Source organism: Neolamprologus brichardi, chromosome 1 (assembly GCF_056152115.1).
Source record: "Neolamprologus brichardi isolate AB-2024 chromosome 1, ASM5615211v1, whole genome shotgun sequence".
In the NCBI taxonomy this organism is placed as follows: domain Eukaryota; kingdom Metazoa; phylum Chordata; class Actinopteri; order Cichliformes; family Cichlidae; genus Neolamprologus; species Neolamprologus brichardi.
The window spans coordinates 15,373,272-15,390,327 of record NC_142104.1 but is presented as its reverse complement, the minus strand read 5'-3'; the positions used below and the strand labels follow the sequence as shown (position 1 = coordinate 15,390,327).

The following is a 17,056-nucleotide window of genomic DNA, read 5'->3' as shown; positions in this document are numbered from 1 at the left end:
TATTCAGTATGAACTAAAGGTCAAAGCAACCCTGCGGTGCTGAAGTTACACACTTAGAGCTCTGTTAACAGCTACAGCAGTTATAATTCAGGCGTTAGATGGGGCACAAATAAATGTGTGTCAGTACTTCCTGTATTGTAACTTTATTAGCACTGTCACATTATTTAAACATTTTTATTTCAGCCACAGACGACAAAAATCCTGCTTGGTATAGACAACAAGACACTTCACACAACCACAGTGCGTGCTTAAAACATCAAAAAGTTTCCAATAATCAAACATTTTTACTTCATTCTGAAACCTAATGCTTACAGGTTACAATATTTAAAGCGTCATTATCTGACTCTTAACTGTGCGACAACCACAAGTTTCATATTTACTTCTGGGTATTTTACATGAATGTCTTCAGTAGATAGCATCACTATGTTTCACATTTGATTGTACTAAGTAGCGGCACTCGAATTTTTCATGTAGACTTTATCCAGTGAACTCACAATATAAGAGGAAAAATACTGTATTAATGTGCACCATGTAACAAATGTGTGAAGGGGGAAAGAACTGCACAGCAACGAATACATGCAAAACCAGACAACTGATTAATTTAAGGCAAAAATGGGAGAAGGAGGCGTGTTTACTGGTGATTTTCTGACATCACTTTGAGCTTTAATTGATCTCTGAATGTTTTATGAGTCCTCAATATGAGTTAAAGCCAGACTAAAAAGACTAACTACGCTGTTGCTGCCAATTCTGGAACCCAACAAACTTAAAGAATGAGTGAATTACTTTGATTATCGAGAGTTAATATAGAAGAGAAATTAAATAAAACGCCTATTTTAGCTTAATTGTTAAAGAAAGCCTTATATCAAATGAAGACGCTACACAACAACATTGTTAAGGGTTTGGACTGTTTGTCCGTTCTCTGCACAAGAAAACCAGTAACCACAGTTAAATGTTTCCAGTAACACTTGAATGTCCAAGATGGATGAAAGAGAGCATGGCAACAGGGGGAGGACACTTTTGGAGTGGAATACACTTCTAAAAACATGAAGGGAACACTTGATCATCACACTATGACACAAAGTCAGTTCTGCTTCAGGGAAATCAGTCTGTCCAGTTAGGATGAAAGTCACAGCCGCTGCACTGGAGGAGCATCAAGTGGCCACAGACCACTGCTCCTTCCTTAACCCTCCTGACTGATTTTTCTCTTGTTTTAATTTTTGCAAGCGTCCTTGACACTGCTGTTTGCATGAAATTGTACCTGCATCCCATTTAGGATGCAAAGGTAGTCCACTCCTCCATGTCCTCCAGTAGGTGTTTGCTGTGTATCCCAGCACAGTCCCGAGAGTGTGGAGGAGATACCAGGAGGAGACAGGCTGTGCCACAAGGAGAGCTGGACAGAGTTGTAGAAAAGCAACGACCTAGCAGCAGGACAAGTATCTGCTTCTTTGCTATAAAGAGGGTGAGGAGGAGTACTGCAAGAGCTCTGCAAAATAAGGCTACTGATGTGCATGCCCCTGACAAAACTGTTAGAATTAGACTTACAACGGTCTTATGTCCTTTAGTGAGACCTGTGCACACGGAGCATATATGACAGCTTTTAAAGAGATTGTGGATGCCATGATAAACATGACCTTTTGGCAGTGGGTCAGTGATAGTCTGGGGAAGCATATCCTTGGAGGCTTGCACAGATCTCCACCTGCTTGGCCAGTGATACCCTGACTGCTATCTGATACCAGAGAGAAATCCTCAAACTGACTATCAACTAGCCAAATAGGTTATCAAGTAACTCACTGATGCCTTGAAACAAATCTGGGAGGAGATCTTCCAGGATACTATCCAGTATCTCATCAGGAGTATATCCAGACATATCCAGTGCATCCAGTAAACATTACCGAGGCACATTATGACACAAGCTGGAACAGCCTGTGAATTTATGTTTGACTTTGGTGTGAGGATTTTGGTTTCCACTTTTACTTCACTTTAATTACACAAAGTATATCAGTAAAGGTTATCTGACCACGATGAACACATATTTAAGTGTTCGCGTAATTTCTTGGAGCAGTGTAAATAGATCAAGGTTGGATTAATCTACACACAGCCACAAATGTTTCAGTGGCATAATTAAATGTCTTGTATGTGCTGCAATAGCTTGATAGTCACATTCATTCATCCATCATGTATTATTTGACCCAAACAAAGTTCCTGATCCACAGGAATGAATGCCTTAGTTTGATTAACTCTGTCCAGTACTCCGCAGGGCTTCCTCTGTCTCCACCAGCTGTAGTGTTTTTATTCACAATTTAGTAAAATCCTACTGCCTTCCCTTTGAGAATGTCCTCATCATGATGTCTGTCAGCGATCACTGGGTGTGCTCCATAAGCGCCACAGCTGGAGATTTTGTGTCGTCCAGTTTCTTCACCGGATGCGAGTTGCACGTGTTCTTCTTAAGCTGTCTGCGAGCATCTCTCTCTGTGACCAGGTCACTGCTGGCAAGCGTGTTTGAGACGTATGTAGTGTTTGTTCTAATAGATGACATGTCATTGCGGTGGCTGCGGGTCATGGTGACTCTGAAGGTGTGTGTGTGCTGCAGTTCCATCTTGTCCTCCTCTGACACTTTGATGAAGGGACACCAAGCAAAGGCATGACGGAAACCAGCGCGAAATCTGCAGGAAAAGATGGATTTATGTCCGATTTACTGACGTTTTTGAAGCTATAATATTATTTTTAAACTTGGCACAATTACTGCCAGATCACCTTTGGTTTAGACAGCAGTAAATAATAGGATTGTACATAGTTGAGCTCATTGCCAGCCAGAATATGGCCAGATACACCTGACGAAGACACAAAAAATAATGAGTAAACACAAAACTACAGATTCAAGAATATAAAACAGAGAGGCATCCATGAACCTGCTGAATGTAATGTTGCTTATAAATGTCTCTGTTAAATGATCCCAGTATGAAGTAGACATGGTAGGGCAGCCAGCATAGGGCAAACGTCACCACCACCACAACCATCATCTTCACCACCTATGGAAAATAAGAAGACATATGAGCCTGAGTAATTGCTGCTGTGTTTTTTTCCTTTAAGATCAGGTCAGCTCAGAGGATTTGTAGTCAAACTGAGTAGTAAAAAAAAAAAAAAAGGAACAGTGTAACCTTTCTCTTGGCATTTATCTGGCTATGGTAATGGTCTGACGCCTCTCCAGGGATGTGCCCACCCCACAGCGATCGGCCGACTATAGTGTATGTCACCAGCATCACCAGCAGAGGGAGAAGGTAGATCAGCACTATAACCGCAAACTGATAACTACATGGAGAAAAAGAGATGAGAAACGGTAACACAACATTCAACCTTTAGATTGTGTCAGCTGTTATCACCAAGCCATCACCACTAATCCCATGTTAGTGTGCTCATATACCGTTTACATTTTTTCAGTTTGTGTTTTTCTACATGTCTCTCACCGAGCAATAACTACTTTTTGCATTTGATGAAACCTGGAAAATTGCTTCGAAACTGTTTAGCAACATGAATAATAAATGCTTAATTTCTATGTCAGGCAGAAAACAACAACAAACATTTTAACCTTCCAGCAGTTTTAGTGCAAGAGGTCTCAGAGAAGCCAAGGCTCTGTCTTCCTGTCTGTGGTTTTCTTTCTTTGTCAGGCTTTAGAGAATAAAGCTTGTTATTGGAGACCTAAGCCAATCACAGAGATCAGATGAGTACATAAAGATCAAATTGAAGGAGTCAGGCAGATGGATTTGTCCTTGGAGATCAAAGATAAAGTTCAAAAGTAATCATGTATGAAGACACTTTCCTTCTTTTCCTTTCCTCAGCTGCCTTCTGCAGCTTGAACCTGTGTCAATAACATGTTGTGAGCTGGACCGACCTTTCTGCCACACTTCTAAAATGTATGCTCATTAGCAACTTATAGAGGTTTTGATGAATTATACAATAGATAAAATATGAAAGAGTCAAGTTATTGAAACTATTTTCAAGTTTTAAACTATTAAAACTTGAATAACTGAGCCTTACACGTGTTCCTGCTACCCATCAAGTGCACAGCGTTTATGAGGACACACAACACAAGGTTGATGAACAAGAATGAATGTAAACATGAATGTGAGATTTGAACAGTTTGTGTGAAGGAGAGCTTCTCAGATTTAGATTTGTGTTATCTGAAGTGCACTTTGGAAGACATATATATAAGTTAAAACATGAAAGACTTCCAAGGCTCTTTTTTAAAAAGCTTAATTTTCATGCCATAGTCTTGTTTGACCTTAAAACCTCCTACGCGGTGGGGAATCAAGTTTGCCGGTAGTTGAAAAGCTGACTTTTTCTATAAAATCTGTTTAACTTTGCGATCAAAGTTCTTAAATGCCTTTATTAAATGTTGCATGCCAAAATGCATTTACCTTAGTTGATGTGTTCCTCCATAATCATCAGGCCAGTCAACCATACACACAGTTCTGGGGTAATAAAATCTTGTCACACTGTAGTAGCACTGAGGAAACGCCAGTGATACTGCCACAATCCATATCAGGGCAATCACCACCTTTGTAGAGGTGGAGGAGAGGCGAGGCTTCAGAGGATGGATGATGGCCATGTACCTGAAAAAGACAGAAACTTTTGTATGGTTACACCTTCACGTGTCTTTGTCTAAAGAAACTCAGTCATAGATCCACTGATAGGGAAAACAGGGCAATACTTTAAAGCTTTTTTTAGTGTGTGAAAATAGTGACATTTTCTTTTCATGACAGAAAACTACCCAGTCATCCATCAAACCATCAGCTGCAAACCATCAGTTGCAAAACAACCTATTTTGAACAAACAAAAGCATTTATTTAGTAATTATTTATTTGTGGAATATACGCTAACTGTCAGAGGTCAAGTGATAAAAGCCCAGGATAATAACCATTTAAAACCTACGCAATCCAAAACTATTTGGATACAATAAAAATAATTAAAAATCACTGACATCCCGTGATTCAGGTTAATGATGGTATATTTAAAAACTCCTTCCCTGTCACTAACTGCAGCAATCTACCATATAATACAGACGTTACCTCATTAAAAGTTGAAGGTGAAATAATGTTAATAACTGCCAATGAATGCGGTAGCTATGGCAACCCATCTCAACCAGTATGCAGTCTACTTTTTTCAACTTAGCACCATTACATGGTATTGTTAAAATTACGGTGAAATTGGTCATCTATGGTTATGAATCATAAACTTACATTATTGTGGAGTGGTTTTGTCAATGTTCTGTGGATAATAACGGCTTCATGAGATCTTACATAAACGTTTCGCATAAAGATGAAAGTTTGAAAGTAGAACCTATAACGAGTTTTTATTTCCTTTTACATTAATCTTAATATTGACTTCTTTGTTGTTATTTTCATTTCCATACAACCCAGTTTGATCTTAGGTGAGCAGGACCATTGAAATATCTGAAATATCTAAAAAGTGTAGTTTAAGATCTTTAACTACATGTTTAATTATTATTTTTTGTAGACCCATTGCAAACCCCCCCAGAAATTTCTCTGGTAGATCATTTCAGTTTATCTGTTACTAGGTTACTTTGGTGTAGTATGAATGGCCAGCCGTTTTTATCAGCAGGACAAGTTGTAAAATTTATCAAAATACAATTGAAAGACCAAAATTTATCCTTCGCATTTTCAAAAGATATCAAGTAGGCCAGATTTGAATCTTTGTTGGGCCGATTCTGGCCCCCGGACCTTGTGTTTGCCACTGCAGTTTTAGAGATTATGTTAAACAGTGACTGTATTTTTTTTTTTTTTTTTTTTTTGCGAAAAAATGTGCCAAATAAGCCACATAAATCGATGAGTCCATAAATGGGAAGTTAGTGTGAAAGAATTTTCACATTACCAGTACATTTGACATCTGGACCGATCTTAGTGTATGGCTCATTTGTCACTACATCTGTGCTCAGGACATAGAGTCAAATAAAATATATACTCAGCAGCCACGTCTTTAGCTACACCTGTTCAACTGCTCATTACTGAAAATATCTAATGAGGCTCTCACATGGCAGCAGCTCAGTGCATTTAACCATGCAGACACGGTCAAGATGAACTCGTGTTCAAACCGAGCATCACTGAAGAGAACAAAGGTGGCTTTGAATGTGGCATGGTTGTTGGTGGCAGGTGGTCTGGTCTGAGTATTTCAGAAACTGCTGATCTATTAGGATTTTCCCACAGAGCGATCTCTAGAGTTTACAGAGAATTGTCTTTTTGGCTAAAAATGTCTTATTGGCACCAGAAGTCAGAGGAGAATTTCTACCTTGAGCTGATAAGAAGGCACTTACAACCAAGTTTGCAAAAGAACATCTCTTTTCCTGGCACGTTTTGGGTCTCATCGTAATGTTTGAGCCACAACCTACCTGAGTATTGTTGTTGACAGTTTCTTTATGACTACAGTGTGATAGATAAAGCACCATATCACAAAGGTTGTGTTCAAGAACATAAGAATGAGTTCAATGTACTCATATCTCCTCCAAAGTCCATCCATCCATTCTCTTCAACTTATAGTGGGTAAAATAAGTATTGAACACATCACTAATTTTCTCAGTGGATATATTTCTAAAGGTGCTATTAACATGAAGTTCTCACTAGATGTCGGTAGCAACCCATCCAATCCACACGTGGAAAGAAATCAAACCATATATGTTATGTGTAGTGATGAGAAATGACACAGGGGGAAAAGTACTGAAAACACAAAGAAAGGGAGATGCAAAAAGACATGGAAATTAATGACACCAGCTGAAATTACTGAGGTGTTACACGAAACATGATGGGTAAAACCAATGAGCTCTCTCAAGACCTTTGCAACCTTATTGCTGCAAAACATACTGATGGCATTGGTTACAGAAGAATTTCTAAACTACTCTAGGTCCCAGTGAGCACTGTTGGGGACATAATCTGGAAGTGGAATTTCACCATAAACCAGCCATGACCAGGTGCTCCCCACAAAACTTCAGACAAAGGAGTGAAAAGAATTATCAGAAAAGTTGTCAAAGAGCCGAGGACTGCTTGTGGAGAGCCAAAGAAATACCTGGAAGCAGCAGGTATAATTGGTTCAAAGAAAGCAAGCAATGCACTCGCCCATCATGGCCTGTATGCACACTCACCATGCTGGAACATGACACAGACCACTGCTAAAGAAAGAGCATGTTGAAGCATGTTCAAAGTTTGCTGAACAATCCTGTGAAAAACTGGAAGCATATAGTCTGTGGGGCGGCTTTTCAGCATACATCACCCTTCATGTAACTGATCTAAGGATGGGAGTTCATAGGACCCAAGGAGCCTTCGGGATTTGAAGACTGTCTGTGAGGAAGAATAGGCCAAAATCACACCTGAGCTATGCATGTGACTAGTTTCTCCATTCAGGTGGCCTCTCTAAGCTGTCATTACCTGCAAAGTCTTTTGTGCAAAGTATTAGTAAGCAGGTTCAATACTTTTCCCCCTCTGTCTTTTCTTATTATTACACATAATTTATGGAAATCAATGTTTTGATTTCTTTGCGTTTTTGCATTTGATGGGTTGTTACCAACATTTGGTGAGAATTTCATGTCAATCGCACCTTTACAAGTATATTTATTTAGAAAACTGGTGATGGATTCAACTTCACTTATTTTACCCACTGTGTCCTTTACCCAGTCTGATGTAAACCTAACACAAAGAGACAAACAATCATTCGCACTCACATTCACACCTATGGGCAATTTAGAATCTCTAAGTAACCTAACCCCACTAATTGCATGTCTTTGGACTGTGGGAGGAAGACACAGTCCCTTAAGAAAACCCACACAAACAAAGTCACCAGATCTTAATCCAATAGAGTAGTTTTATAATGACCACAAGGAGCAACAGTGTGCTGCTGTCAGATGAATGTGGACCAAAAACAAGAGGAAGTTTCCAGCACCTTCATCAATCTGAGCCAAAAAAAACTGTAAGAATTAATGGATCTGTTAGAAAGATTTGGTTAATAAACTGCTTTTTTCAGAAAAAAAAAAGAAAAAAAAAACAATTAATTGCATCATATTTTTAAAAAGTCACATCAAAGTAGATACTATAAGAGTAATGGAAAAGAAGAGTATTGGGAATTGATTAATACCATTTAAAAATGATTCACACTTTCAAAATTAAAATAAAAAGCTAGTCCTTCTTCCATTATCTGCTCGTTATCCAGGTCCTGAGCACCAGAGCAGCAATCTAAGCACAGCTTCCAGACCTTCCTTCCCCGCGAAAACTAAAGATTGCTGATTGCTGTTATAATGTTTCAGTATTTAGTCCAGCATCATTTTGCTTGCAGAGCTACCTGAAAACACTTGGACACTTGGAAAATCAAATAGTTGCTGCAACAGCTGTGGTTTCCTTCATGTTTCAGTCAAAGCTGTCAGGTCATCCCCACTAAAGCATCAATGATCTGACATTTTTCAGCAGCCCACAGGTGTTCTGTGGGATTTAGGTCAGGCCTCCGAAAGGAGGACCACACTGACTTGGATGTTTTCTAGTTTTTCTTTGCATCCCATAGTGGTTTATTTTATATAGGACAGCTTTATTACAATCATAAGAGTTTATGGATAGTTTAAATCCACAAAGAGGTTTTGCTGCATCATATATAGGTGAACAATTCTGAGTTCATCAAGTAAATCATGATGAAAATAAAACAAAAAACAAATAGTTCTTAATAACACATTTAATTCTCAGTTTGTGTTCCCGCTGTGTGTTCAAAATCATTGTAAGGTTGTCATTAGGGTGAAACACCCTTCTTTGATGTTGATTATTTTTATCTTGAAGGAGTGTCATATTGCATAAGGTCGGTCCTATAAATTTGTAACTAACTTACTAGAAGTATTACATACTGAGCATAGATTTTATATCTTGCTCAGTATATGATATTTTATTCGGGCTGACCATTCATGCTCCAGTAAGCATTACTGGCATCTGTGTTTCATCTGTGTCCGCCTGCTGACCCATATCTCCTTCATGCAGCATTTTCATTTGGACTGGCTGCTGAGAATGAGAGCAAATCATGCTCCTCAAGGAGCTGTTGTTTGAGCTCAAATGTCCCTTACTCTTCCAGAAACTCTGAAAATGATCCGTGTTCTTGCAGAAAAAAGATGCCTTTGCCCAGATCTGCTAGTTACTTGAAACAATATACCACTATGTTGATTTTTTTCATTAAGTTGTGATGATTCCTTTTTTTGACTGCTTTCATAATGCACTTTCTAAATGGTGTTTGCATAAAATGGGGATCAGTCACCCCATTAGTGTCTGATTGGTAGCACAAAAGAGTCTCTGATGTAATGACTTGTTCATTTTAATGGCAGTTGACCTCATATTTTTCACATGATCCCTTTGGCACCAGTGCTGAGTTCCCCTTTTTCCCCCTGTCGCTCATGCCCCCAGCCTCCCTCCCCTCGCCTATTTAAATCCCTTTTTGTGTAGGTATTTCTATGTTTTTGTTGCTGTTCAACTCTGTGAAGGTGGTGCTACTCCATCCCTGGTCGGCACAGATGTCTGCCTTTTCCTAATCACCTCTAATGACATTTAAACTACAGCTCATTAATCTGTAGACATGTTCAGACAACTAGATTTTCAAGCCTAACGCTGTGATTTTTTCACACTTCATATGCTCATATGCTGGTTTACCTGTACTCCAGATTACCTTCTGTGCCAGTCTGCAGCTCAGTGTACGGTCTACCTTTTTTAATGCACAGTATAGCTCATTGTCTGTATTCACTTATTCTGAACTCTATAGGAGAGCGTTCTTACCTGTCCACTGCAATGGCAGCCATTGAGTATATGGACGAAAACATGGCGGTGATGGGGAAGAAGTTCTGAAACCTGCAGTAACCCAAGCCAAAGTACCAGTCATTGTGAAGCGCATACACAAAGTTAAAAAGGGTGTTAAAGCTCGCCATTGAAACGTCAGAAAAAGCCAGGTTGACAATGAAGTAATTGGTCACAGTCCTCATGCGCCTGTGAGCGAGGATAATCCAGATCACTGTGACGTTCCCAGTGATGGACACCAGGATGATGAGGGAGTACGCTATAGCCCAGAGAGCCACCTGGGAGAGGAGAGGAGACCTTTAATGTCAGCATCTTATACGCAGTTACAAAAAAAAAAACCCACAATAAAGGAACTCACAAATACGTATATATTTGCAAACCCCACCCTATCCCTGTACAGGATGTCTACAGCAAGTGGTATATGGACTGACACTTTTGTAGCACATTCCTAATTTATTTGAGCACTCAAAGCATTTTCTTACTACAACCCTGATTAGCCCATTTGTACAAACATATTTTCCTGTGTCTGAGTGCTTTTATCCTAACGCTCACACTCGGATGGATACATCAGGGGAAACTAAGGGTTTGCTCAAAGATACCTCAACATAATGACAAGAGGAAAAGAGATCGAGCCACCAACCTTACAATTAGTAGATACCTCAGTCTACCTCCTGAGACGTAACAACTCTGAACAACAAACATTTTCAGAAATCTTAAGTTTCTTTACACAGGGAATTCCTAGTTTATCTCATCCCCAAAGAGAGATAAACTGATCAAAGTCTGCTTCCAGGTAAAGTCTATTCTGAGACGAGCAACCAGCAATCTTCAGCATTTTTTAATATCTGTAGACCCCGTTCCTTTCATTGACTGACCTATAAGAAAATTAATAGGACAGACATGCTGCACGTTATCTGGGGCCAGAAATGAAAACCCTGACATCCATCACCTGTTCATACCCAGCCAACCACTGTTGCAGAAATGTAAAGCAATGAGCTACTTCAGACAGCCAAGCACAGATAGGAGGAGAGGACTGTAAACTGTGCATGGTGTGGTGCAGGTTTAAATGACAGTGGGGGAGTTAAAAGTGTTTAGAGGAATGAGCAAACAGCCTTCAGATAACTTAACTAATATACAGTCTGTGAAGTGAAAATGTCCTTTGAATCAGCCCCACATTTTGTCCCTGAGACAAATCACATTCACCAGTAAGCCTTTACTTCATTCTGTTGAGTTTCTGTCTGTTTCAGGCACTTTACTTAGATTTCACAACAATGATGTCACTGACATATGGTTTTTACCCTTCAAAATTATACAAGTAAAAAAAAGAATACACCTGTTTACTTCACTGAGTCGTCTTTCTTACTTCTTTCATTAATATCATCATCAAAATTTCATCTTTTTAAATTCTGCAGTTCTGACTTTAATCACTTTCATTTGTTATCTCAGTGTTTTTCTCTCACCTGCCAGTCGGGCTGTTGGAACTGATTCCAGGTCGTCTCGTTTCCGTCCTCCAACCACTCAGTGGTCATCGACAATGGCCATGAAGTGGTCTCTTCGTCTCGTTCAATATGTTGTATCAGACTACCGGCGTCCATGTTGGCTTTCTGTCTTACCGGTGATAGAACCTGTAGATATAATTGTATAGACGTTGTGCGTCATGCGTAATTATCCACAATGACCGACAAATAAAAATAAAAAAACACTCTCTTGTAGGGGGATTATGAGTAAATACACACGCGTGTGTATCATTGTGTCTATAAAATGATTTCTTCATTTTGTACGCTATAATTAGAGGCACTAAAACCACCCCAATAATAGCTCATTTTCCCACTACAACACGCACTGGCTTTAAGCTGCATCAACTCCAAAACAAGGTGCGAATGTGTTAATCTCCTTGCTGTTCATTGTAGTCTTTAGAGCGGTTTCAATTTGTATTAAAGTTTTTGAGTCTGATTTGAGACAACCATATGGCATCTGGCTTTTGATTACAAGCATTAACAACAGGATGCAAGTATTACCGTGGTGACAACTTCCAGACTCTCCCGACAGCTTAATTTTTTTGCTACAAGACGATTGTTTAAAAAAAAAAAAAAATTAAAAATGACTTTCTTTCTTATTTTGTTTTATTATATCTTAATTCATTTATTAATTCATTAAAGGTGCTTTGAGATTAACTAAATAGATGCACGACTGAGCATGAATTACGCACATTTGTCACATGCAGTGTGTTTCTTTGGCTGCCTTAACTCCACAAGTGATAAATTCATGCACTGGACAATACCCGGAGAAAACCTAAACCTGAATCATATTATTAGTTTTCATATGTCTTACCCGTCTATTAATGGTCAAGTTGAAACTCAATCCATTGCTTTTGTCCGAAAATCAGATTCCTTCTGCGTAAAGGACAAACGGGTCCATCCAATAATCCATTAAGGTATTTCTCCGGATTCCCCGCTCACTCCTTCTCACACACGCATATATTCTCCCTCTCTCTACTGGAATGTGTGACTTGCTCATGTTGATCTGAGAGTGAGAAGCGCAGACGTTCAGGCACGCTACCGTGCGCGCAGAGTCGCGCCAAAATCCTCCACTACCAGAGGGAGAGAGGTGAAGAGAGGTACGAGGTGTAAAATCCTGACAAAATAAACGTCTAACAAGAAAGATAAATGTGATGGAAAGAACTAAGACTTAAACAGAAAATGAAAAGACTTGTGAGAGCAGTGCCTGATTTACGTACTCCATCTCTAAAATAGTCGAATATCAACAAGATGATGGAGAGGGGGAAACAAATGTAAGAGCCTGGACAGAGAACGGGAAAGCTAGGGTGGTCCGAGAAGAAGGAAAGAGAGAGGTGTACCCCTGCATTTTACCATTACTGCTGTAATTTCTTTACAGCCGTCAATTTTTCAAGTCTGAAACACTTTTGAGATGGTTTCTTGTGAAATTGTCCGAACCCATCAGCACTACCCATCTTCTATGCCTACAAAAACAAAAAAACAAAAAAAAAACGAGGACACACATATGTGTCTATCCTGGTGGTCTCATACTGAGAGCCTCTAGAAGAGAGCCTGCTGCGCTCATTCACCCTTTTTCATTGTGAATTTGAGCGTGCTAAAAATGCACAATCAAGTGAAAGCTAGAGAAAAAATGATTCTTCAATTGAGTTTTCAATAAAACTCTGAAAGCAACAGTGAAGCTCTTCGATTATTGAGGTGTTCAGCCAAGCTGCAATCACTACAAATCCATCTAAGTAAGATCGTCCCCACCAAGAGATTACATTTGTGGATTTTGGCATGACTGTAGAGAGTTTTTCCTTCTTTTTTTTAACTGCATTGTGGTCATGGTGCTGACAAGTTCTCAGCAGGATTATGAGACTCTCTTGTCTACACCTTCTGCATGCTTTTTCTAGCCTTCCAAACTGTTGTTCAATTTTGAGGAACATGGTTTGTGTCTGTGAATTTTGTTTGTGGTTCTTCATGTTGTTCTTACCACTTAGTCATTAAAAAAATTGCACAGCAGAAATCCAGCATTTACCAGAATTCAGCTCACACTGTCCCACATAGCAAACAGGTCTGGCCCGGATCTGGTATCACGCCGGCACTGCTGGTTGACTTCTAGCATGATAAGACTAATTTCATCCAGATATGGGCCAGGCCCGGCATAGATGGCACTGTTTATGTGATGGCATGCCACATCTGGCCCGATTGTAGTTTGGGTTATGTGGCCCAGGCTGATAGAAAACAGGTCTGGCCCATATCTGGCATCAAGCTGGCACTACTGACTGACCGGTGTCATGGCAGGGTGTCTGTCCACCACATGTGGGCTAGGTCCAGCACTTCACCCGTTGCCTACTGGTGGTGGTCAGAGGGCCCGGTGGCGCCAGTGTCCGGCAGCCTCGCCTCTGTCAGTGCGCCCCAGGGTGGCTGTCGCTGCAATGTAGCTTGCCATCACCAGTGTGTGAATGTGTGTGTGAATGGGTGGATGACTGGTTGTGTAAAGCGCTTTGGGGTCCTTAGGGACTAGAAAAGCGCTATACAAATACAGACCATGATGGCACTATTTATGTTCCTATTTTAGTTAGAAGACCCAAATTCCATGTTGTAACACTATACTGCTATAGTAGCCAACTTTTCAAGTACAGATTTGACAGGTTTGTGAGTGTACACTTTATTCAAAACCTAGTGACGGTTTACTCATCTTTGCCAGTGGGTGGCTGTAGCTCAGGCGGTAGGGCAGGTCACCTACTGATCGGAAGGTTAGTGGTTCGATCTCTGGCTCTTCCAGTCTGCAAGAGTGTGAATGCAGTTAGGAAGCACCCGTTTTAGAGAAAGTGTGTCGTTGGGTGAATGTGGCATATTGTATAGAGCACTCTGAGTAATGTGGGAGAGTAGAAAAGCGCTATATAAAAATCAGTCCATTCACTGTCTGAACAGAGTTTCATCATGTTACTTTTGGACTCTTATGTTCCGGCACATGTTGTTATTACATGGCTTGATTAAGGTACACATTAGGCTGACATCTGGGCCAGCACGTGATCAGCAGTGTGTCTGCAACTGGCCACGTGCTGGCCCATGTGTGGGCCACCTCTGGTAAACCTGATCTGGGCCACCAAAGGGCCATCATTCTTTGCAGTATGTGGGCCATGTGTAAGCACATTGTGTGGGCCAGATCAGGGCCATACCAATTTTGTTATGTGGAATCTGGTAATGAGTAATTTCTCCCAATGAAAAACAAAAGAGGTGCCCAAGAGAGTAGCAGTTTTGATATTTTATCTAATGCAGTTATCTGAGGCAAACAGAAAAGTGATGTTAAAAAGTCATGCCATGATACTTGTTTAAGTCCAGCCCTGTGCTTGCAGTTTTTGAAAAGTCACACATTTAAAAAGGCTGCAGCTGTCTACTTTCAGGTAGAGCTGTGCCTCTGAAACAGGACAAAACACTAACAGGTCCACAGGAGATCGTATCACTGCCAAACTGCAGTAAAACATAAACCTGACTAAAAGTATTTACATGTGAGTTGTGTGTTGTTCGTATGAACAATCCGTGTGTTGGTCTGGAAAGGGTTCTCTTCACATGAAATTATAGACAGTCTTTTTGTGCTTATATAGAAGAAATATGAAGCCACAAAAACTCATATACAGCAGTTTGTCACTGGAGTGGTAGAGTTGTCAGACATGTTGTTTGAATACCAGAGGGTCTGATCTGGTCTGCTGGTTGGCTTTGGCTTTAAAGTGTAATTGCTGTGCACTCAGTGGGTTGTCATTAAAATTACAGCTATTCCTGGTGTGTTGATGTCATGCAAACATTTCTTCACAAGAACAAAAACATACTGAAAGTTCTGGATCTAAATGAAGTGTTTAAAACATGCTGCTTACTTTAGAAAAAAAAAACTCTGTATGTGACAGCTTTACCTTTATGGATGCACTTTGATCTGCCAATGGGAAAGCATGTAATGATAGCTGAATCACTGAATGAGGGAAAACTGAGATGCATCATGTTTTTGAAAACGTTTTGCTCATTAAGTGTGAAAATGTCCAAGAAATGATTCACCCTTATTTTTTTATTTTTTTACATTGTGCTTTAAAGGAGCAAGACTTTGTTGTAACTTTTAAAATCTTTGTACCTTTCAGCGGAATATTTTTTGTTCTTGCTGTTAAATATACTATGACCATCAGACCAGTAGTATCTTTGTATTTTTGCATCAACAAGCTGAGTCCCAAAGAGTTATTAGCTGAAAACCGGGCATGTCTAAGCATGGTGTGCAGTTTGTCCTTAATATTTGATAATAGGGTCGGGGGGTGTTACCACAGTGTGTGTCCATAGCCATCTGCAAAACGCGATAGAAGCTCTGTCATGGTTTGCAGCCTTTTTGTGTTGTGGATCATGTCAAAATTGTTGGAATTATGAACACAAAAAAGTCCTGTCAGATGTTGATGCATGGTAAAATACCATCTGCAAATTATCGGCTTGGGAACAGCTTCATGTTTCAACATGAGAATGATCCCAAACACATTGTCAATACAGTAAAAGCGCACCTGGATAGAAAAGCACATGGTGGAACACCTGTGGTGGACTGGGCTCCCCAGAGTCCAGATGCCAACATTAGTGAAGCAGCGTGGGATCATCTTGAAAGAGAACAGCCAACAGCCAAAGAAGAGCTTTGAATGTCCTTCAGTAACCCTGAAGAACTACTCCTGAAGACCACTTAAAGAAATTAAAAGAAAGCTTGCCTACGAGAGTTTAGACTGTGCTGAAGGATAAAGGTGGTCACACCAAATATTGACTTTTGTACCGACTTTGTTTCAGCCTAGTCTTGCTGGCAATTCAAAGCTTTATTTATCTAAAATTTGCACGTAAGGCTGTTAGACACACAGAGGACACAGAGGCCAGTAATAGTCAACCAGGCAGCAACCTCCTCCCCGTTATGTCACTGATACAAATCAGATATAAAATTATACTACTTTGTATTAAATGTGTCTCATGTGTGTCTAAGATTAAAATGTATTTTTGTGCATGATTTCTTTATCTTCATGTCTCAGAGTGTATCCTGACGCTGCAACTTAAAATTCAAAGCAAGTGTAGGTTCTGTATTTACAGAAACTGACTTTTATATTGTGCCCCTATTTCTAAGAGTGTGCTTTCTATCCACATTGCTTATCACCAGCTAGAAGGTGCCTCTAAGGACACTCCATGTACACTTTCTTTTATACTGTTTGTAAAAAAAACTCTTGTCATTGCATTGACTTTGAGTTTATCCTTGAAGAAATTCAACAACATATCTCACAGTGCAAACAGGCAGATTGTGACTCCAGTGATTTTTTTTTTCAGTCTCACTGTTACTGTTGTAGATTTTTGTGCTTCTGTGATAGTTTCTCACTTTGTTACCTGCTTCTCGTTGCATGCCCGTTCCTCACATTCCTTGCAGGGGAAATCTACTGCGTATGCCCGTGCATGTAATCAGTGAACAGAATGACCAAAGGTAGAGTTTGCTGACTGTGTACAATGTGCACTGCCTGTGTGTACTTTCATGTGATCAAACAAGCTTGTTTGCCCAGTGACTGACACACTGAAGAAAAAATTTAAAGTTTCTGAGAAGGTGTAGCAGTTCTTAATAAATGGGGTTGCCCGAGTGAATCTGTGCGAGAGCTGGCTATCAAGGGTCAAAACCTAATCAAGAGGGGAAGAAACTCATTTTCACCACCTAAACTAGCAAACACAGAAATACTTTACAAAAACTAGACA

At 40.0% G+C, this 17,056-nt stretch overlaps 1 protein-coding gene across 1 annotated transcript; it reads right to left on the bottom strand.

Annotated features, from left to right (window-relative positions):
- Positions 1 to 158: 158 nt before the first annotated feature.
- tacr2 (tachykinin receptor 2) lies at positions 159 to 12,324 on the bottom strand. Its single transcript, XM_006779965.2, has 8 exons — positions 12,147 to 12,324; positions 11,276 to 11,440; positions 9,801 to 10,096; positions 4,416 to 4,610; positions 3,159 to 3,309; positions 2,910 to 3,029; positions 2,755 to 2,831; positions 159 to 2,663 (listed from the first exon to the last, which is right to left on the bottom strand). Exons 2-8 carry the CDS (start codon positions 11,408 to 11,410, stop codon positions 2,360 to 2,362), a joined length of 1,278 nt encoding a protein of 425 aa, XP_006780028.2. The 5' UTR covers positions 11,411 to 11,440; positions 12,147 to 12,324; the 3' UTR covers positions 159 to 2,359.
- Between the last annotated feature and the right edge of the window lie 4,732 nt (positions 12,325 to 17,056).